The sequence below is a fragment of the Rhinichthys klamathensis genome, unplaced genomic scaffold (genome assembly GCF_029890125.1).
Source record: "Rhinichthys klamathensis goyatoka isolate OS25496 unplaced genomic scaffold, OSU_Roscu_1.1 h1tg000176l_1, whole genome shotgun sequence".
NCBI classification, from domain to species: Eukaryota; Metazoa; Chordata; class Actinopteri; order Cypriniformes; family Leuciscidae; genus Rhinichthys; species Rhinichthys klamathensis.
The window spans coordinates 3,314,250-3,336,299 of NW_026606705.1; the positions used below are offsets into that span (position 1 = coordinate 3,314,250).

The following is a 22,050-nucleotide window of genomic DNA, read 5'->3' on the forward strand; positions in this document are numbered from 1 at the left end:
CTTGGACAAAATGAAATGTAATATTTTAGTAGTTATAAACAAAGGTTTATTTTAGTTCAGATTAACATTTGAGGGCAGCAATTGTATATGTCAAAATAAAACCGACGTGATGTTACTTGAAAGCATTATAGCCTTCTATTCCTACCAAACTTCCATGGTTACAGTTAGTAGTGTTACTACAGTAAATCCATGATGAATGTTGCTGATCTGTGGACACTGGATAGTTCATTCATGGCACAATGTTTCTTCCTGGTTTCCACGTCAGCGCTGTTTGATCCGTTAATAACGGAGAAATGTGAATGTTTCTCACCAGATCTCGCAGCAATATTATTACTTCAGTGTAGCCTGGGTTTCCCCATGCTGACTTGCCGCAGTGCGATTTTATTCACAAGGGAATAAAACCACCAACCTCAGAGTCCATCATCCTGCAGATTTCGCCACTGTACAGAGAATAAGTTGTTTGTGCTAGTCCTGAAATGGGAAATGTTACAATAACCTGTTAACGGTTTATGTCTTTCTATGTTTTGTTTTTATTTTAGATCCCTTGATGTTTTTAGTCCAAAATTGTGCTCATTTGGATAAAAACTTAAGGATTATTGTAAGTTTACTTCAAATATCTTTAAAATGAATGTTTTGTTGTATTTTTACAAAGTCTGGTCTTAATGTTCCATAAATCTCAGAATTTTATCATTGATTTAATTAAATATGACAACAAGCTGCCAATGTTATCTTTTAAATGAGTCTACAAAGTTTTAAGTCCAAAGGCTTCCTGAACTATGTATTTCAATTTGGATATGCCATTTATTGGATTTGGGTTCCAAATGGGGATGGCTTATGGTATTAGTTGTGTTGTTAAAGCTTATTTATAATACTGTTGAACTTAAAACTTTTTTAAAGGTTTCAATAGATATCGCAATATATTGTTACCGTGAATTCTTTTGGCCACGATAATCACGGTGTGAAAAGTCTGATATTAGGGGCTTTCACACCGGAGGAACCTTTTCATAGTTCCAAGAACTATTGGCGAAAGTACCCGGATTTTGGCGCGTTCGCACCGCAGGAACTAGAAACTATTTTAGTTCTATGAATTTTTTTGGAAAAACTAATTTAGCTCCTACTTCAGAGTAGGGTCTAAACCAGCATTATAGGAACTATCCGTGACGCAAGTGTACGCTGATTGGCCGAACGCACGCGGCTGTGTAAACAAAGATTATAGCCTATATATTTACTCCAGAAAGTAACTCTGCGAACATGGAAAACAGTGATAGATGAGCCTCTTAACCTTTACGCTGAGGAGAAAATCCAACGCAACTTTGAACGGACCAAGAGAAACATGATTAGGCTATGTATTTCTGCTCAGCTAGCGACACTGGACATCAACCACACGGCATATGCTAATAACTTTTCACACAACTAAGTTCCAAGAACTATCCGGTGCGAAAGCCCCTGAAGTGACAGCCCTAGTTTGCATTGCTATTTCAGAGCGAGACAGAACTAATATTTTGATTCAGAGGAAGCAAAAAAAGAATGGAATGACTCCTCTATACAATCGAAATTAGAGGGAGTCAGTAGTGTTATGTGAAGAAGAAAAAAAGTCTCAAAGCCTCATAACATTCAGAATTCCACAATTTCGTGAGTTTGCAAATGACTTTTCAGGTCTCTTTGATATGTGAAACTCTTCTCGCACTGAAGACATTTGAAAGGCTTCTCGCCAGTGTGAAGCCTCATGTGAGTCTGAAGATTTCCTTTAAGTGTGAAACTCTTTCCACAATGAGGGCATATGAAAGGCTTCTCTCCAGTGTGAAGTTTAATGTGAGTGTTTAGGCTTCTTTTATGACTGAAACTCTTTCCACATTGAGGACATATAAAACAATACTCTCCTGAGTGAATCCTCATGTGGCATTGAAGGGTTTCTTTACAACTGAATCGCTTTCCACACTGAGCACATATGCAAGGCTTCTTTCCAGTGTGAATGTTCATGTGAGTATTAAGACTTTCTTTTCGTGAGAAGCTCTTCCAACACACATTGCAGGTGAAAGGGTTTTCTCCAGTATGAATTCTCATGTGGGCATTTAGGTTTCCTTTATGAGTAAAAAACTGTCCACATTGAGTGCAATTATAAGGCTTCTCTCCAGTGTGAACTCTCATGTGGGCTTTAAGGTTTTGGTTTTGAGTGAAACTCTTTCCACACTGAAGGCAGGTGTAAGGCTTCTCTCCAGTGTGAACTCTCATGTGGACTTCAAGGTTTTGTTTTGAATTTAAACTCCTTCCACACTGGAAGCAGGTAAAGTAACTGTTAGAGTCGTTCTTCTGAGCTCTTTTTCGTGAGGAAGTCTTTTCAGTCTTTGTGGATTTTTCTCCAGTCATGAAATCATGATGTTTCTCATTCTGATTTTCCATTTCATTTAGTTCTCCACTCTCCTCTTTTAGTGACATAAGGTCTAAAGTGAAAAAACAAACAAAAACAACAACAAATAAAAGCTAAACCCCCACAAAGCAATACGAATAGATCTACTATAAAATCATTGGACAACATAGACCATGGTATTGTTTAGGTTCTATGTTTCGCTAAAACTTTGCTTGCTTAAATGAAGAAATTAAGTGACACAGGGCTCAGTATTAAGTATTATTATTTTCTCCTTGTGTACTCTGAACTATAGAGACACAATATCATTAGTTTCACTGTTTTGGCACTGATACTTCTATAAATAAATGTTGGGGATACAATTTGCAAGTGGCAATACAACAGTTCAATAAACATGAAGTTTATACTAATAGACTTGCATTTTAGACACAATATTGTTAAAAGAAAGAGTTCCAAACAAAGCCACATCAGAATCTTTGCATATCCAAGGAGCACACAGAGGTGTTTTGTTAATGATTGATCCAGCGTTGTTGAATGAATCGAGTGAGTCAATGATTTAAAGGGTTCAGAACCGGAAGAGAATACAATGCTGAATAAAGCCGTAGTTTTTGTTATTTTTGGACCAAAATGTATTTTCAATGCTTCAAAACATTCTAACTAACCCACTGATGTCACATGGACTACTTTGATGATGTCTTTATTTCCTTTCTGGACAAGGACAGTATACCGTACATACATTTCCAAAGGAGGGACAGAAAGCTCTCGGACTAAATCTAAAATATCTTAAACTGTGTTCCGAAGATGAACGGAGGTCTTACGGGCTTGGGACGAGGGTGAGTCATTAAAGTCCCTGTAAAGTCAAAATTAAGTATGTGTTCTGAGTTGTCACACCACAGAAAAATGTGTTATTAGCCACCCAGCCAAATTTGAATGATAAAAAAAGCCGGCAAGTACATAAAATAAGCTATCGAAATCTTGAAATAATTAGCATTATTCTCTGCTCTCAAACGCTGGGGGCGTATCCACTGGCTGCGCTGAAACCACGCCCACTCGCGGGCAACCAGCCGACGGTGATATTAGGGGATACTGCTTTCGGGACGGGAGGATGAAGGCCGAGGCGGGAGATAGTCGGTTCGGCCCCATTTACCAGTAACAGCGGATTATCAGTGAATCCCAGTTGTCTCCGACGAAAGTTTATAAAACTATCCCGTGTAAATCACTACAGGCGGGTGTTGGTGGTGGTGATCCTCAGCTTTCCATCAAGGTTGGCTCTTCACAAAATGAATCCACCTTGATGTGTGGATGTGATGATCGTTTTTAGGAAATTTAAATAAAGACACCGATCTGTTTTGTACATGATCGCATCCAGTTAGTAGCCTACGCATTTCCGTGTCGAAGGCATAGCTAGCTAGCAAACTGTAGGCTGTAGTAACTAATAGTTCGGGATTGAGCGCCAAACTGATGCGAATGTGCTCTATTGTTAGGGGAGGGGCCAGCCTCAGTGGCCTTAGTCTGTCATCAAGTAGGGGCGTGTCCAGGGGCTCCAGTGCGTCATTGAGCCCTGTTTTAGCCCCGCCCAAAAAATCCGGAAAATAGCAATGGTGAAAAACTGTTTAACGGTCTAACTCCACAATTCAGTACTTCAGTTCACAGTCTTTGTATTATGTTTTAGCAATACATTTCTAACATTTATAATGTGTTTAGCAATTATTTTTTAGAATTGCCTTTACAGGGACTTTAATGACATCATTTTCATTTTTGGGCGAACTAACCCTTTAAAGGGTTAGTTCACCCAAAAAGGAAACAATTGTCATCAATTACTTACCCTTATGTGGTTCAAAACCCATAAAACTTTTGTTGATCTTCAAAACACAAATGAAGATATTTTAAATGACATTTGAGAGATTTCTGTCCCTCTGTTGATAGTCTATGCAACTACCTTTTTGTCGATTTGAAAAATTCATAACGGATTGTAAAACTAATCCATATGAATCGAATGATTTAGTCAAAATCTTCTGAAGAGACTAAATTATATTATATGCTTTATATGATGAACATATTGAATTTATGCTTTTATTCACATCTAAACATAGATCAGAAAACATAAACAGAAGCTCAACTGAACCTGCTTGACACGTGAGAACAAACCTCATTGTTTTCAAGCTCAAACGTGCTGCATAACACAAGAATGAACCTCATTGGTTCTCGCACGTCAAGCAAACATGCTTGACCTTCCGTTTACCACAACTGATGTGCGAGTTGATGAATGTTTATTTGTGAATAAAAGCCTAAATTCAATCATGTAATATGATCGTGTCTCGTCAGAAAATTGACTAAACTGCACAATTCATATGGATTAGTTTAAAGATCTCTTTTTGAAGCGTCAAAGTGGTAGTTGCATGGACTGTCAATGGATGGACAGAAAACTCTGAGATTTCATAAAAAATATCTTAATTTGTAGCTATGTTTCCATCCACACGTTTTTATCCGCATTAAGTGATATCGAATGAAAAATGCCTTATGGAAACAGTAAAATTCGATTGAATTTCATGAATATCGACTCCAATGAAATACGATCGGTCTCATCCGATTTTATCTTGATCGATATACGGCTTATGCGATAAACGTGGATGGAAACGTTATTATGGTGCGATCCATTTTGCCTAGTAAAACTTTGTTCGCAAATGTTGGCTTGAATGTTGTGCAATTAGGTGAGAAAATGAATGGAAACACCTTAACATGTCTCAAATCAATTTGATATACCAATTTGATCGCAAAACAGCATGTGACGTCATTACGCAGAGGTTTTTATCCGCTTTAAAGCCGTTTAATGGAAACACACTTTCACCAGCTTTATTCGCATGAGGTTTTTTACCGAACTTCAGATAATTCGATTGACAAGTGGATGGAAACATGGCTTGTGTTCCGAAGATGAACGAAAGTCTTACAGGTTTGGAACTACACGAGGGTGAGTAATTGGTATTTGAAAATAAAAAAAACTATTTTAATTTTTGGGTGAACTTTCCCTTTAATGACCAATTCATAGACAGTCATTTGTTTTTTCCCTGAATAAATCAGCTATTTTAAATGAATCATTTGAATCAATGATTTGATGACTCACTCATTAAGACGATGACTCGCTACCACCTACCAGTGTTAGTAGTTTCATATTTAAAAGTATTGTTTCAGTTTTTCATATAAATATCTTGTCTTTTTTTTTTGCATCTTAACATTAGTGTTTCTGGTGGCAAGTCTTTTATGAATGGTAATGAATGATTTTGAAGAGATATTTTAATCATCTGTACAGTGTTTTAATAATATTAGGCTGATATGTACATACAAACAATGTTCTAGAACAAAAGTAAAGTTAAACTCACCTGATGCATAATTAGGGGTTCTTAAACTTTTTGGAGCCAGGGACCCCTTATAGGGTAGAAAACTTTCCCAAGGACCGCCTCATAAATATAATGGCAAATAAACCCACAGTTATTGTTAGATGGGAGTAATAAACACAATATGCTTGTTTTATATGGACTAATAATACAGCAGCACTAGGTCAACCTTAAAGGGCATTTAAGGTTGCAGTAAATAAGTTTTAAAGGGCAGTAGCATTTTATTATTATATTCAAAATTAATGTAAAATACCAGTAGATAAAAGCTAAATATTTACAAACATTATAAACATGTATTTTATTTGCCCATATGTTTATTTTATAGTAGCCTATCAAATAAATGATAGTTGCATTCATTACAAACAACATTTATTTTAAAGCCTAAACGAATGTTATAGCATACTTGCCTCACAGACATGAGAACTGATATAAAACCTTTAACCCTTGTGTTCTGTTCGATTTCTGTGTACACCCCTTATGGACCGGGTCAAATTGACCCTAATTGGATTCAATACAATTCCTCAAAAATCACACTATGAAAAACAACAAAGATTTAGATACAAACTGTAAACTTTTAATAGCAACATTTGTCAAACATTACAAAAACATTATATCTGAAAATATGATTTATGAAAATGTTTTTTTGTTTGTTTTTGTTTTTACATTTTATGCTTTGAACATCGTAACTGAACAAAAAAAATTGCTGCATAATGAAAATGTTTCATTTTCCTAAGTTAACTTTCCCTAGTTTCCTAAGACCTATTTTCCTAGTTTCATTCAGGGCTCGAGACTAACGGCATCCTATCGTCCTGGGGACGATAGAAAACGTGTTTAGGACAAACAGAAATATTCTCCAGGACGCCTACAGGACGAAAGATATTTTTGTATGTGTGTTCATTTATTTCTAACTTACGGGCTAACTTACTTAGAAAATGTCAAAATTAACCGACCAAGTGCTGACTACAACGGAGCGCGTCTTCTCATGCTATATAGCCTAACGTTGCTATCACCGGCTACTCACCCAGAGACTTGTTCCGCGGTACATCTATCAAATGGCTTAATGACATCGTAAATATGTTGCGCTGGTTAAACAACAGATATTCAACGAATAAAAACTAGACAAAAATGTTAGATAGTGACGATTTGGGAAGCGATCAGTCATAATGATGTCCTGCGTGTAGATGCGCACATTTGTACGGTAACGTGCTGATCTACCCAGCGGGACACGGGTTGACATGCGCTGCATGTTTCATAAAACGTTAAAATATGTAAACGTCTGGGAGAATGAGTCGAGCAGATATATATATATATATAGATATATATATATAGATATATATATAGATATATATATATATATAGATATATAGATATAGATATATAGATATAGATATATAGATATAGATATAGATATATAGATATAGATATATATATATATGAATAAGAGTGACGACGCAAAAAATAGCTCTATTCGGTTTTCTGTGCGCACACACCCGACCGAAGCGTGCAGCCATGCACATAGACGCCTATACAGCGCGCGAGGACTGATTGAGCTCTCTTTCGTGTCTGAGTGGACAAATACACACAACATTATGTCTAAATGTCCGTTTTGGAGAGTATTCATGCAAACTATTTTGGTTATGTCTTAAACAGTTGTGAGAGAATCGGATGTGCATCAGTGCAATTGTATCCGCATGTCATTAGACATGATCCGTCGTCTTAAAGTGACAGTGCGTAATAAACCTAATGCGGTCTGTGTCCTTAATATTGATCAAGCAACAAAAGAAAAAGAGAAAAGCATTCACTGCTCGTTAATAGCTTTAATGTTATATTTAATATAATTAGTTCATACAAATAACTGTCTGCTGCTTGAAAGAATAAAGAATTATGTATGCAAGTAGTTATAAAGAATGCATTGCATATATCATTAATTGAAAAGAAGACTGTTCTATTTTAGGAAAAGTGGTTTTATTTAATTTTAAGATATTTTAAGCAGTTAAATCTGTATCTGTATTGCATGTTCAAACTTTAAAATCATTCATATTAACAGGTTAATAGATGTTTTCTCCAGCACGAAGATCTCAGTACAAAGACTGAGATGAAAACAGAATTTCCCCCAAATTCTGTGTTCTAGGGAAGTCATATTACACTTTTTAAAGCCCTTTCTCTTATTAACACGTTTCCAGATGATCAGCTATGACACATTACCACTTTGAGATATTTAGTCACCAGTATTTATTTGTTATTGTTTAATCCAACCAACTCAAAAACGTTTTGAGCTGTATGTATTTTTCTCTTAATTTTCGTAGCCTATATGTAAAAAAAGAAGAAAAAAGAAAAAGAAAAAATTATTCTGCATGAATACAAAAAAACTACCAACAACTATAACTATAGATCATAATAACAAAGTACAGAAACAACAGTTTTATTTTGGGACGTTTGACATTCACTTTAGGACGGTTCAAATTGGTTTTCAGGACGGTTCCAGGACGGAGGTGAAAAAAGTTAGTCTGGAGCCCTGGTTTCATTATTCACTCACGGGGAAGTGAGAAACCAAACATAACAAAAACATACATCAAATAAATGTTTTTTTATTTATTTTTTTGGCTCTGTGAAGCTGCCTTTGAAAATCCTACATAAAAGTTTTGGTTAAAAGCTAGGTATTTTAGATACGTTGAATATTGAAATGAGAGCTTATTTTACTATCTGTGTCTGACAAAGATTTTCATCTGTAATTTGCAAATAATTCTGAACACTGTAATTTTAGCTTTTTCAAGTGTGTTTGGTTAGGGTTAGAGCACTTTTAGATACACTTGCACGTTAGAACTGGAGTTGAAGTACCCTGACATACAGAAAATAAATGTTTTTATTTTGTGTCTGTACAGTTGCTTTTGAATGGCTGTCTATGAGTGTCAAATTGACCCGCGAACATCACGAACGAAACAGTAATTTTGTTTGTATATGTCAAAACACATCAGCATGTTGAAACTTTGCATGCATGTTCATCATGATAAATGAGAAAGTGTCACAAAATATCAAGAAAAAAAAACAAAGGTTAACCAGTATTTCCAACAACTTGAAAATCGAAACGGGTCAAATTGACCCGCAACATAACACAAGGGTTAAGCAGGCCTATCTACTTTTAAGCGTCTATGTTTATGTTATTTGACGTTAAATGCATATTTGTACTATGTCACCGCACCTTTAAAATGATACAAAAAAAACCCGCAACTTATTGTCCATAAAATAAGTTTTTCGACCCCACTTTAATAAGGTTCAAATGAATGAGTTCAGCTTTGAGAATGAAACCAACCTGTTTGTTCCTCAGGATCTTCAAGTTTCACTATGAGTATTTCTTCAATCTTCATGTCTTCACTCTCTTCTTTAATAAACTCCATCTTTATAACAGTATGTAATGTGGATCTCAGTTGCTTCACCAGGAGTTTTTCCGTGTGTTTGGACACTCTGTCATGTACAAGATGAGAAAAATGAACAGAAAAAAAAAAAATTCCAAACTAAATCTGCGTCTCAATAAGCTCCAGAGTTCAGAAGTCAGAGAGTTAATGGTTTCTAATTATGACTTTGTTCAATTTGTACACTAAATAAGGGGTCCAAGAGGGAATGAGGCACACCCACCACAGTTTCACAAAATCATGTGGGAAACACTGTAAAATCGTTATATCATCCAGCCCTAAATCTGATCGATGTTAAAGAGTTAAGCTATTATAAACATAATATGATTTTCTGTAAAGCTAACGTTACTTTGAAACTATGTGTTTTGTGGGAAGAAACAGATTTAACTTGACTGATTAATGTTGCACCAAACAATATTAATTTTATATAATAGACAGTACACTATATATCATTGTAAATTATGAAGGCACATTTTGGTGTTTTTAACTCGGTTCCACTTTCACCGGAGTTCCATTGTTTTTCTTCCACTCTGGAAAGCTCTCATCACTTGCTAATGCCCGAATTTGTAAAATGAGACGCATCTTTTCTGGTACTAGTGTTGTGAGGCTTTTCTCACAAAAATGACGTTCATACATGTCAGATAAAGCAAAACAGTTAATTTACATCGTTTGCATATAAAAAAATATAAACACCGAATGTCTTAAACACACACAATTTAAACAGTTAAAAACACAAACCTTTCTTCTGCGAAATGCAGGAGGAGCGCGGCGCCGCCTTATGACGTCATATCATCATGCCAAAATAAAAGTCCTAATCACGTTTTCAAATATCAAAACCAGGGGTGAGGGGTCGGGAACTTTTTTCAAAAACAAGCCCTTTATTTTTTTTTTAGTGCCACAGTAAAAACTATTATTTTACTTTTATAAAATGAGCAAGGATTAAACATGAGCCAGATTATTCAAAACAAAAAATATGCAAAAATAGGTAACATATTGCAATGTGTTATTATTAACTGAAAAAAAAAAAAAAATTACATTCCCAAATGTCCTATGTAGTAATCTCAGTGATCTATTATATAATATCATCACATTCCTTGTAGACCCAGGTGAAAAAAATATATACTTTAGTATATTTCAAACATATTCACATTTTCAATAGTACATTTTAAATATGCTAAGAAAGAAGTGTACTATCTGTAAATATGTAAAAAGTACACTAACATCATGCTTGGACCAATTTTGGAATTAAAACTTTGAACACACTTTAAAATAATTGTACTACAATACACTTTTAAGAAATATATTATATAAAAGTATACTTTTAGTTAATTGTATATTTAATTTCTAAAGTGTACCACTAGAACGTCTTTTAAAAACATGTTTTTTGTATATTTTAAAATGTATGCTTAAAATGAACTTTGTAACAGTTCACTAAAAGCTTATTTTACAAATAAACATTTAAATATGATGAAATTTTAGACTATTTTAAGTTACATTCGAGTAAATATTAAGTAAACTCACTCATGCTTGTATGTAAGTACATTATTTGTACATTTCCTTTGGAATGTTTACATGTATTAATGCATAATATATTGATAGCCCATTCATAATATTTTTCAATAAAATACACAAATAGCTACTCCCATGTAATGTTTAATAAGTTTATATTGTTACAATACATCTTACACACTAAAACCATGTCAAACACAACACTAAAAGCACACATCAAAAGGGTACTTGCACACAAGAAATTTAGAGTAACAGTAAGTTGTTTAAAGTTGTTGCAGCCACTACATTGTGATTTTGCAGGTGGCACCCCTCACACTACATTTGACAAATAAATGGTGGCTACATTGCATGCAAAAACAGTCCAAACATTAAAATCCTAACCAGTGTTCAAAAAATACGAACATTGTTTTTTTATTGTAGGAAAAAAATGGCTAATGCAAATAACAAAAACAGATCATGTGGGTCTTTGGTACAGGACAAATTAGGGGAAGTTGGTTTGGCATCAATATCTAAAATGCTGTAGAAGTAGCTCCTATATGATCTTATTACTTTTTAGTCACTTTCAACAGTGTTAGGTAGTGGAATGACATACATTTTGGTCTTCGACTTAACCATTACACATTTACGTTTCAGTGATTGAGGATGCACGGCAAATACATTGTTAGTGTGAGACACTTCATTTATAAATGTGGAGGATATATTTAGCTGAACATCTCTACAAACCTTTCCTCCGCTCTTGGCAAGCTCTTTTACTAAAACACAGAAGTCATTTGTGGCAGATGCTGAAGGTGTCCCATTGTCAGATGTAAAAGCCACTAGGGTCATAATTTCACATAATGTCCCATCACTTAACTGTACAACCGAATTATTTCTCTTTTTAAGGGTAGTGTTGTTATATGAATGATAAACAACACTGCTACAAATAAATCGGTCATAAAAAAAACCTGAATGAACTGTCACTCCTTTAAAATGTTCAATAGCCATCCTTTGCAACACAGATGTGCTACCTTTCTTTGGGCATCCAAAACCTCTGACATTATTTTGAAACTCCCTTGACTTATTTCTTAAGCCAGAACTACTTTGTAGTTTCTCAAATAATTTCCTTATGCTGTCATTAGCATTTGCCATAGTAGTGCCTGCTTTTATTGAGAGACTTCTCCACCTAAGGAATCTTTTCACTATTTGAGTTGGCACATGTGTTGTTCCATTGAAAAACTTAATCAACGTCCCATTAAATGATTCAAATGGAAATGTGGATGTGGCCCACAGTGGTCCCCAGTTGCGCACACTTGCTGCCAGGTGCATTAACAAATGAACATTGAAAGACACATTGGCAGCACCATACAGTTTCTCAAAGTTAAGTACAAACTTTCGCAGAGCTTGTTCTGCCACATCCACATGGCTCACTTTGATGGCATCCTGTAGAAGAGTGTGCATTGCAAAAACTAATAAAAATAGGTGATTCCAGTACTTTTTTTTCAAAATGCCATTTAAAACAGGCAGTGCATAAAACAACAAAAATGACCGCCACTCAGATGCTTTCCAGAATTTTCTGTCCTTCACTGATCTTGGTGCCCTTGTGACCTCCACAGGTGGACAAATGGCCAGCAATTCCTGGTCTATGTCACTGACCTTGGAACCCAGGTACCAGTCTTTATTATGGTGCTTACTGTCTAGCCACAGAGATGTAATCTGTTTAGTGACACCCAGGCATACACTGTGCTGGTACTCAGGAACAAATCCAGTTATCATATTGAAGCTCCCAAGTTCCATCAAAGGGGATGGGCCTTTCACTCCCATTACGGGATTAGCAGGTGTTGCCAGAATAGCATGCTGAAAATGATCTGTCTCGTTCCGTAAAGGTGGTTCGGGAGTTTCCCAGATGTATGGGCCACCGCCAGTGTGGAGACAGAAGTCACACCCGTATTTGCCATTAAACTGTTTTGTGTTTCTCAGGAGGGGGCGGGCAACTGAATCTGAGGAGCAGATGAGTGAATGAACTTTGCTTGAATGCTCTATGTTTTCAGAGTCCCTCCATTTAATTCCATTTTCTTCCAATTCTTTCAGCTGTGACACAAAAGCTGTTAAAAAAGTGACCATATATGGCTTGCTGTTACCAAACCATAAGCATGGTATACATATGTTGGCTTGACGATCTTTTGGTAACAGCTCGATGATTTGGCACTGAATTGGCCATATCTGAATGTTGTTACTATTGAAAACTGGAATTCCATCACAATTCCAGATGATGGATATGTCGTCAGCCCCTACTCGTCCACTCTGCTTGAGTTTTTCATATTCTGCCCCACACTGAATATCTGAAACAATGCCTGGAATTGATTCCCTTTTATTTAAATGTGTGTCAGATTTTTCCAGAACGTACTCTATTTGGGTTGATAGAGTAAGTACAAGAAAGTAAGATCCTACCCTTAGGTTTTTTTCAATGTCGAATTCAGCTCTACAAGAAAAACAGTTTTTTGGAGCTGTCTCACTGGGTCCCATGTAGCTTTCACAGTCGATACAATAAAAATGGGGCACATATTGGCCAAACTGTCCATAGGCTTTATGAAAAAGATATGACGTTGCTGGCACCAAGCCAGGGAAATGTTCATTGAACATTGCAAGAAGATCCTCCAGAGCTACTCCTGTCAAATTGTGCCTCAGTACATATGACATTAGTAACAGCAGACTCTGACCTTTAGTGAGGGGAGCACCGGGGTAAACCGGATCGTCATCATGGCATTTCTGTAATAGAATACAAGATTGATTACATTCTCACCTGAAACATAATATGATACAAAAGCAGAAATAGCAATGACAGTGTTGTTCTATTAAGACAGATGAGATACAAATTTAACTTAAACTAATAGTGCACAGATAATCTGTAATTACATGGTTATACCTTCGATCGGTTTGAATCTTGATTCCCGTCTTGCCTTCTCTCTTCTCCTGCTCTCTGTTCTTTTCCACTTCCATCATCTTCCTCTCTGTCCTCTTGTCCACTTCCATCATCTTCTCTGTCCTCTTGTCCACGTCCATCATCTTCCTCTCTGTCCTCTTGTCCACTTACATACTCTTCCTCTCTGTCCTCTTGTCCACTTACGTCATCTTCCTCTCTGTCCTCTTGTCCACTTACGTCATCTTCCTCTCTGTCCTCTTGTCCACTTCCATCCTCTTCCTCTCTGTCCTCTTGTCCACTTACGTCCTCTTCCTCTCTGTCCTCTTGTTCACTTCCATCCTCTTCCTCTCTGTACATTTGTCCACTTCCATCCTCTTCCTCTCTGTCCTCTTGTCCACTTTCATCCTCTTCCTCTCTGTCCTCTTGTCCACTTCCATCCTCTTCCTCTCTGTCCTCTTGTCCACTTCCATCCTCTTCCTCTCTGTCCTCTTGTCCACTTCCATCCTCTTCCTCTCTGTCCTCTTGTCCACTTTCATCCTCTTCCTCTCTGTCCTCTTGTCCACTTCCATCCTCTTCCTCTCTGTCCTCTTGTCCACTTCCATCCTCTTCCTCTCTTTCCTCTTGTCCACTTCCATCATCTTCTCTGTCCTCTTGTCTATTTCCATCATCTTCTTCTCTTTGATGTTCTCTCTCCTCAAAACTTTGCTCTTTTCCTGATGTTACATCTTGTCTCCATGTCACCATCCCATTTTCATCACTCTCTTGCTCCACTTCTCGGTAAGTATCTGCATCACTATGATCTCTGAGACGAATCTGAGACAAATGTAAAGTCATTAAGTGAAGCTCAGTCTTAAAAAATAAGCAATATTTAGATATAGGTCTAATGCATTCTACTCCAAAGCTCATTTAAAAAAAAAAAACAGCCCGCCAACCCAGTATGCTGCACAGAGCTGTGTGATAATAGAAAAGGCTGGCTATATGGCACTAAGCCTAAAGCCATCCAGCATCTAACATTTGATTGAACATTACAATATTAAAAAAATGTCCTATTCTACACATGTAGATTTTTTTCTTGAACATACCTTTTCAAAAACTTTTCTTCTGTAAGCAGATGTTCTAGGAATTGGTGATGTAAAGAGAAATCTCTTGTATAATATTTTTTTCTGTTTCTGCAGATACAGTACAAAGCAAAAATGTATAAAGTATAAAGTTGAAAATAGCAAATTATATATATATATATATATGAGTATGTATATACACACACACATGACACATGAACAAAAATCATATGGATGTAGGATTCAAAAATAGGAAGTAGTAATATGATAATAATATGATAAAACAATTGGAGATTGATAATATTGAAAGTGAAATTATCTCTCAAAATATATATCCATCAGATGGGCCTATAACTGGGGGCTTATAATATCCAAAAAGAAAAGAGGGGAGTTTTTCTGTAAAGGGAATCAAATATGACATCCTATTAACTTGGATAAAATGAAAGCAATTAGCTGCCACGTTGTTACAATTAGTATATAGTAAATAAAAATGTTATTGCTATGACATTACTATTTATCTAATTGTGAAACAATTTTACGTTACATTACGTTATAACCATAGCCTGTATAACATTAAATAACGTAATGCCTTTATTTTATTTTTATTTTTTTAGGGCGGGATAAACTATTCACTGCATTTCATCAATTGTGTTAACTTACCTTTTTCTGTTGAAGTTTTCTGTGTTTTGTTGATTTTGGCGTCCCAGATTGAGTCTTATCTGAATTCAAATGTTCCTTCAATTTTCGTTTTGATGCCATGATGATTTTGAATCACAGACTGTATTAAACAGTCTGTTGTATGTTTTAAATATTTCGGCGCCTAGTCTCTGACCTATCAAGTGTAGCGGATTTGTTGTTAACGTCAAACCAATCAGAGCTGCAGACGTGCCCGTTAATTGCGTCCTATCCTTTTACAGTCTATGGTCCTAGCTTGCTTTGTTTCTCACGTGGATGCAGGTTTACAGGTTAGCAGGACAAAATGTCGTTCCAATTCGCCATCTATTACTTATTTAATAAAACACTAAAAGTGGAAAGTACATCGGTCATTCTTGGTAATTCCGACCATTTCAGTCAAGTGACATCCCAGCCCGACCTTGAGGACGACGATAGCTGGATTGAAATAAAATGTGCCACGAGAAAAGAACCAGATAAGACAGTGCCAGCTAAAGTCCTGCTATTTGGAGGTAAGTTTGAAGTTAACTATTATACCTATTTACTTCCCTACACGTTTTGCAAGTACTAGCTAACGTTAAAGTTAACTGTTTATTTGTGCCATTTTATAGGGAGTAGGTGTCGGTTAAACTTTTTTTTACTCCTGTCTTTTTATCAGATTCGTACAAAGAACTCATCTCAAAGAAAAATGTATTCCTTCTGGGTAAAGATATATGGGCCAAGGAGGAAAGCAGGGGTGTGAGCATGAAGAAGAAAATGCGGGAGACTAACGTGGTGGCTAGAACGGCTGTGGTGGTGAGTGGATAAGGTTACAGTAGGCCTACATAAAAAAAAAAACTTACATGCTGTCATGCTAATTTAAATAATAATGTTAGCTAACACCCAGCTGTTTTTTTGTATGGCAGAGAACTTAATATTATGCCCTGCATCCTACGTAAGTAAAATAAATAACAATATCAGCTAAATGTTGGTTAGTTGATGTTATTTAAGTAAAGTAACTTACTGGTTTGTTTACAAAATAATACATTGTCATATGTCAAATAAGCTGATGATTATTATAATACTAAAGCATCACTGCGTAAGTTTTTTTTTTCTTTAATCTATGGTTTTTGGTGAGATATTGGATGATTTGAACATTTATAGAAATGAAGATGTGAGTGAAAAACACTATTTGATGGAGCTGTTAAATTCTCATAGGCATCTGAAATGTGACCCTGACACTGCTTACTGTAAAATATCAGAATCCAACAAGGTTGAACACCGTTGGGTTAATCATCAACAATGCGATTTAAAAACAAATAAAGTGTTATATTATCCTTCAGTGTGTAAAATAGTAATTTTGTACTAGTAACTAAAGCTGTCAAATAAATGTAGTGGAGTATAAAGTACAATATTTCCCTCTGGAATTTAGTGGAGTGGAAGTATAAAGTAGCATAAATGGAAATAATCAAGTAAAGTACAAGTACTTCAAAATTAGACTTAATTACAGTACTTTAGGAAATGTACTTTCCAGTAATGTATGTAGAAGCATCCACAATTTAGTTGCATGGTAGCTGCAGGGAGCCAGGTTGGTGTATATATATCACAAATTATTATTATTGTTGTTATTATTATTATTGTTGTTATTAGAACAATCATTCAACTTCATGTTACTCACAACTGCATGAAGGCTCTGTGTGTTGCCACTGCTGCCGTGGCAGACCCCTACTTCAGATAATGGGCTGTGGTCTGCGGATGCTGATTAAATTTAATATATCTTTTTATGTAAATTTACTCTGGATTTAATGAAGCTCAGTATGCCAATGAGACTTTCACATTGTGAGGCTGTTGTTATAAATCATTTATCTTTGTTTTTATCTTATACACATTTTTGCAGGCAAAACAAACCAAGATTAAAGAGGCAGCCAGGGACCTGGTATTACAAAACCTAAAGACTTCCCTGTCTCAGAAGAGGGCCCTTGCCACACAAGATCACCACACCAGTTCTGAGGATGAATCTCCACAACGTCATTGTGTAATGCATGCTTTTTTCCTGAGAAGCTGGCTACATTGTTAACAATAGCAAAAATTGGTGTGTTTCCAACACTACAAAGTGCTTAATAAACATGTCTTGATTTGAAAATATTGGGACATAATCTATTCCCCTTGTTAATCTACTATTCATAGTTTTCAGTCACGTGACATTTGCGGTACCTGGAGGGCAAAACAGACCAACATAGCGGCTCACGCCGTGACTCCCCCATAGAGAAGCCGTAAAAGCAGTTACATTTATTTGGATCACCTTTCAACTTAAGAAAAAGAAAGATATGAGCACAAACTGCAAGTGCTGGGCTCTTTCAATCCACGTTACAGCAAGCTGGCGCATTTCTATTGTTAAAAAGCGCCAGTTGCTTCCTAGTTGGCAGGCAGCGGAAAATAATGTTTTTTTTACCTTTCAATGGAGCGTTTTTCATGGAATATGATGTCACGTTCATACATTTTACTTATCGTTAGTTATTAAGGTTTCTCCCCCTTAATTCTCTAAACTGGTCAACCACGGTTTATAATGCCAGCATCAACTAATTTTATGAAATTGTTAACTATTTTTCTACTTTTCCCATATACACATGACAGGCAAAGCATGCAAAGAAGGCAGCCAGACGTGTTTTGCCACCCCCGGCATCCAATCATAACACCAGTTCTGATGATGCCACATACATAGGCAGTCCACAACGTCCTAACATTGTAAGTCATACTTTTTTCTTAGCTTTTTTTTCTATACTCTCTCAAACACAAATACTTTATCTGTTTAATTGCTATATTGTTCTATTCTTTTTTCCAAATTTTCAGGGTAATGAATCGGATCAAGATTTATTCTCCACGCCGAGAATGGTAAGTTACTTTATTACGTAATATGACATAATTTACACATAATCACAAATGGGCTGTACTCAAGCCATAATTCAATCTCACCTGTTTTCTCCAATTTAATGTTGTCACTCTTAAATAATTTAGATGACTTTAATTTAAAAGATTTGCATCACTTTTACAATGTATACACACCTCCAGATGTTATGTTCTGTTAGGATAACATGTTGTAAATTACAAGTTATTGGGGTTTAATGTGACTAATCAAATCTATTTTTCCAAAAATCCTGTTATTCTATTCTTGATTGTAGCAGCTGATGGATGATAAAACTGGTCACAGCGTGGGACCCCATGTGGATGAAATCATGGCATCACTTCGTGGTGGGTGTTCAGATTGGGATTGAAGGGTTGACATTTCAGAACACAGTGTGTTTATTAAATTTTGATTTAGGATCGTTCCACATAATGCATGATTGCCCTGTACTGAACTTAAGTACTATTATCCATCTACTTCTGGCCAGCTTTTATATTTAATCCATTTGTTCTGTGCAACATACACAAACTAATGAAACATCATCACATTCACCTAGACCTCCCGGAATTGATCAAATTAATGAAGGAGTGTGTGGAGTGCGTCAGGGCATTAATGCCCTCAGCCGGGGGCACCCCTTCATCTGTGATGTCATCATTATCTCTTACTGCGGACATTGAAATTGAAATGGTATGTTAGAATTAAGGGATGAATTTATCTGTTTATTACTCAGCAGCCATAGTTTATTCATGGATGTTTAGAATGCTAAATTTGCAGAAAGTTGCATTTTTTTATGTTGTGTAGTGTTATTGCTAAAATGGGTCTGTAATAATACATGTGTCACGGGTTTGGGTTGGTTGGGTGGGTGTGTTTTGTATTTGTTTCTGTGTTCATTGCCTGACCTTGAGTTTGCTCTTCTCTGTAGTAGTATGTATTTGTGTTACTTTGGTCATTTGTTCGTTCGTCAGTTGTCCTTGTTATGCGTTCATCAGTGTTTCTTGTCTTGTTTTACTGTCTCTATGGCTGCTTCTCAAGTCTCTTATTTGTCGTTTCCTCGATCCTCACTTGAACCACAAGTTTTCTGCTCCGCCATCTTGCAGACGGTCACAAAGCTCTTATTTGTGCTCCGAGGATCGAGGAGCGATCTCTGAGGAGCTATGAGCGAGGATACACCAGTGCATCCTTTGCGGAAGTCTTTTACTGACCGACGCGCCCCTTACTCGGTAGCCGTTATATTGATTGGACGGTGCAGCTGATCCGACTATTCTGATGCACGATCAGATAACATTAAAGTCAAGTTCATCACTGCAAAGAGTTAGGCTATATTTGATTTGTTTTATGAATCACTGTCTAGTTATAATCTGAGTTCATTGTAGGTCTGAACAACAAAAGCCCCACACACAACTTTCTGCATTTTTTAGAAAGATTTTTTTTTTTTTTTTTTTTTTTTTTTTCATAAACTTTTATAATGGAAACAATTAAAGTCAGAGAGCGAGTCTGTCAGCAGGAAACATGTTTTACATCATTTATCGTCATTACTATTCAGTCACATTATGAGGCTGGCCATTCTTGTGTTTAGTCGAAATAGACAACTATAAAACAGCCGCTCATCCAGCCAATCTCAATACTGCATCTGATGAAAGCAGCCGCTGCTCCGCGAGTAAAATCAGCTGATGAAAGTATGAATGAAAGCTATGTGCTAAAAAAAAACAAAAAACATCGGTTTGATATGAGAGAACGCAGTGATCGATCGGTGAAGAGTGATGTGACTTTTAATAAATGTAATGTATGCAGTAGGGCTAGTGTTAAAGGATATCAGAAGAGGAAATAAACTGAAAGCTAAAAATCGTGCATCGACTTAATTACAACATTTCATTTTCTTTTAAACATTTAGCCTAATAAATCACAAGACATATTCTGGGTTATTCAATAACGAATTCAAAATCAGAATCAATAATATAAATGCAGATAGTATCAGCATTCTGCCAGTAGAAATGATCCTGTGCCTCTGAGCAGGACACAGAAACCTATACGGTAATTATTATTCATGTGCAGGTGTTTGTTTATAAACAGGTAACAGCTACAGAGAGGATCGTGCTGCTGTGCACTGATAACTGTGAGACTTTATCAGAACAGCGCACTTGTGTGCAGACACAAACTCGAGAAGCAGCCTGTTTGTTTTACTTCCTGTGCTTGTCTCTGATTGTCTGAGTAGTGTCACCTGTGTGTAATTAGTTGTATCCCTCACCTGTGTATTTAAGTGGCTGTCTGTCTATCAATTGTTGTCAGTTCATTATTGATTTTGTCATCAGTGTTTCCTGCGTTTCCAGTGTGGCGTTTGCTTGTGTTGATTTCATGCATGTATTCCTACAGTGTACTCTCAATTACTTGTGGACTACTCTCACTTTTGGATTTAAATTTTCACCTTTGGTAGGGATAAACACCTTCAATTTACCTGCTTCATCTCTGTGTCTGCATTTGGGTCCTCAAACTCTGTCTCCTGTGGCTGATGGCTGATTGTAACGTGTTATACAATTGTTTATCTTTCTGTCAATGGGAACCTTTACACCACGCGTCAAACCACTCCGTAGTGCAATATATAGACTAATACCAGTGTTTTGTAAGGAGAGAAAATTGATTTAAGCACATTGTTTTCACGTTATTTGAATGTTAAATTTCTTATCGGTAGATAGATATCTCCCAACTATATATTAATTTGGTCAATTCATTCTCTCCCTTTCCCCCTCCCTCTCTTCCATACAGCACCACTTGGCTGGCAGTGCTGTGACCGTTCCAAAGAGGGCCTTCTTGCGGCTGAACCGATCTCGAATGAGCATTTTTGCTCAAGAGCTGGCTGTCCTGGTGTTCAAAAAGGGAGTCCTTGCTCAGTCCACCCTGACTGGGAAGTCTGGGAAAGGGGCACCACCAAAAGGACAGCTGGACGTTGCCAAAGTGCAGGCCATAACGGGTAAATTACCTTGACTCTACTTGGAAAGCTTCTGCAATTGTATGTATTTTTGTAGCAGCAGTACAAACCACCAGTAATCTTTAAATGTTTTGCTATGTACTGTAGTAGGGAAAGAGCCCGACCGATATATTGGCCAGCCGATATGAGCTAATTGCATTTCATCGTCCGTTTATAACGACAGATATGACTATTCAAAAAGAAACAGACTCAGATCTTTCACTCATGTCATGGGTGTTGCAGGGCTCTCAAGTGTCACGCATTGAGCGTGACAGTCACTCATTACGGTCTTTTGTCACACTCTCCCGTCACACATTGTATTTCTCACGGTGAAAAACTATTTGTATTATATTTAATATGCCGCAGCGCCCCAAACTCTGGCCGCGCCGTTCTCACTGTGGAACCGGCAGGAATCAAGCGCCTCTCTTCTGGTGTTGTTTGTCTGGTGTTAGCCAATCAGACAATTCGTCTGGTGTTGTTAGCAGTCTCTCTGTAGTTTATACAGTAAAGGGGTATACTATCCAAATTATTCTGTAAATCTAGATCTCTGCTCTTTTTTTACTTTAATACCGGCATCGGCCCCCAAAAACCCATATCTGTTGGGCTGTACTGTTGGCATGCCATACTGATACAATTCTTCAGTGCTAAACCTTTGAAAAATACTATTTCATTGCCAGATGGTCTTATTTTGTGAAAATAGAAGAAAATGTTTACCTTACCTCTTGTCTATTCTGCAGATGCTGTTCTTCAGGAGTTTCCACAGTCAAGTGCCTCTGATGTGCGTGCAGCCATCAGACGCAAGTGTAATAATGAGCAGTTCAACCAAAAAAATCTACGTAATATGTAGTATGTATGTTTGTCAAGTGCAGTGGTGCAATGATTGATAATGTTTTATGGTGTTC

At 36.6% G+C, this 22,050-nt stretch overlaps 2 protein-coding genes across 2 annotated transcripts; one reads left to right on the forward strand and one right to left on the reverse strand.

Annotated features, from left to right (window-relative positions):
• Window positions 1–719: 719 nt before the first annotated feature.
• LOC130092439 (gastrula zinc finger protein XlCGF8.2DB-like) lies at window positions 720–9,223 on the reverse strand. Its single transcript, XM_056260298.1, has 2 exons — window positions 9,068–9,223; window positions 720–2,441 (listed from the first exon to the last, which is right to left on the reverse strand). Exons 1-2 carry the CDS (start codon window positions 9,150–9,152, stop codon window positions 1,615–1,617), a joined length of 912 nt encoding a protein of 303 aa, XP_056116273.1. The 5' UTR covers window positions 9,153–9,223; the 3' UTR covers window positions 720–1,614.
• Window positions 9,224–15,535: 6,312 nt separating this feature from the next.
• On the forward strand, window positions 15,536–18,197 carry LOC130092584 (uncharacterized). The gene is made up of 5 exons (XM_056260486.1): window positions 15,536–15,817; window positions 15,964–16,100; window positions 17,182–17,319; window positions 17,919–18,029; window positions 18,135–18,197. Exons 1-5 carry the CDS (start codon window positions 15,613–15,615, stop codon window positions 18,195–18,197), a joined length of 654 nt encoding a protein of 217 aa, XP_056116461.1. The 5' UTR covers window positions 15,536–15,612.
• The last annotated feature ends 3,853 nt before the right edge of the window (window positions 18,198–22,050 follow it).

Coding starts and splice junctions, on each gene's coding strand:
- LOC130092439 (XM_056260298.1), bottom strand. CDS start 9,152: ATGGAGTTTATTAAAGAAGAGAGTGAAGACATGAAGATTGAAGAAATA. Junction 2,442..9,067: donor AGATCCTGAGGAACAAACAG/GTTGGTTTCATT, acceptor TTTTCACTTTAG/ACCTTATGTCACTAAAAGAG.
- LOC130092584 (XM_056260486.1), top strand. CDS start 15,613: ATGTCGTTCCAATTCGCCATCTATTACTTATTTAATAAAACACTAAAA. Junction 15,818..15,963: donor TAAAGTCCTGCTATTTGGAG/GTAAGTTTGAAG, acceptor TCTTTTTATCAG/ATTCGTACAAAGAACTCATC. Junction 16,101..17,181: donor TGGCTAGAACGGCTGTGGTG/GTGAGTGGATAA, acceptor ACATTTTTGCAG/GCAAAACAAACCAAGATTAA.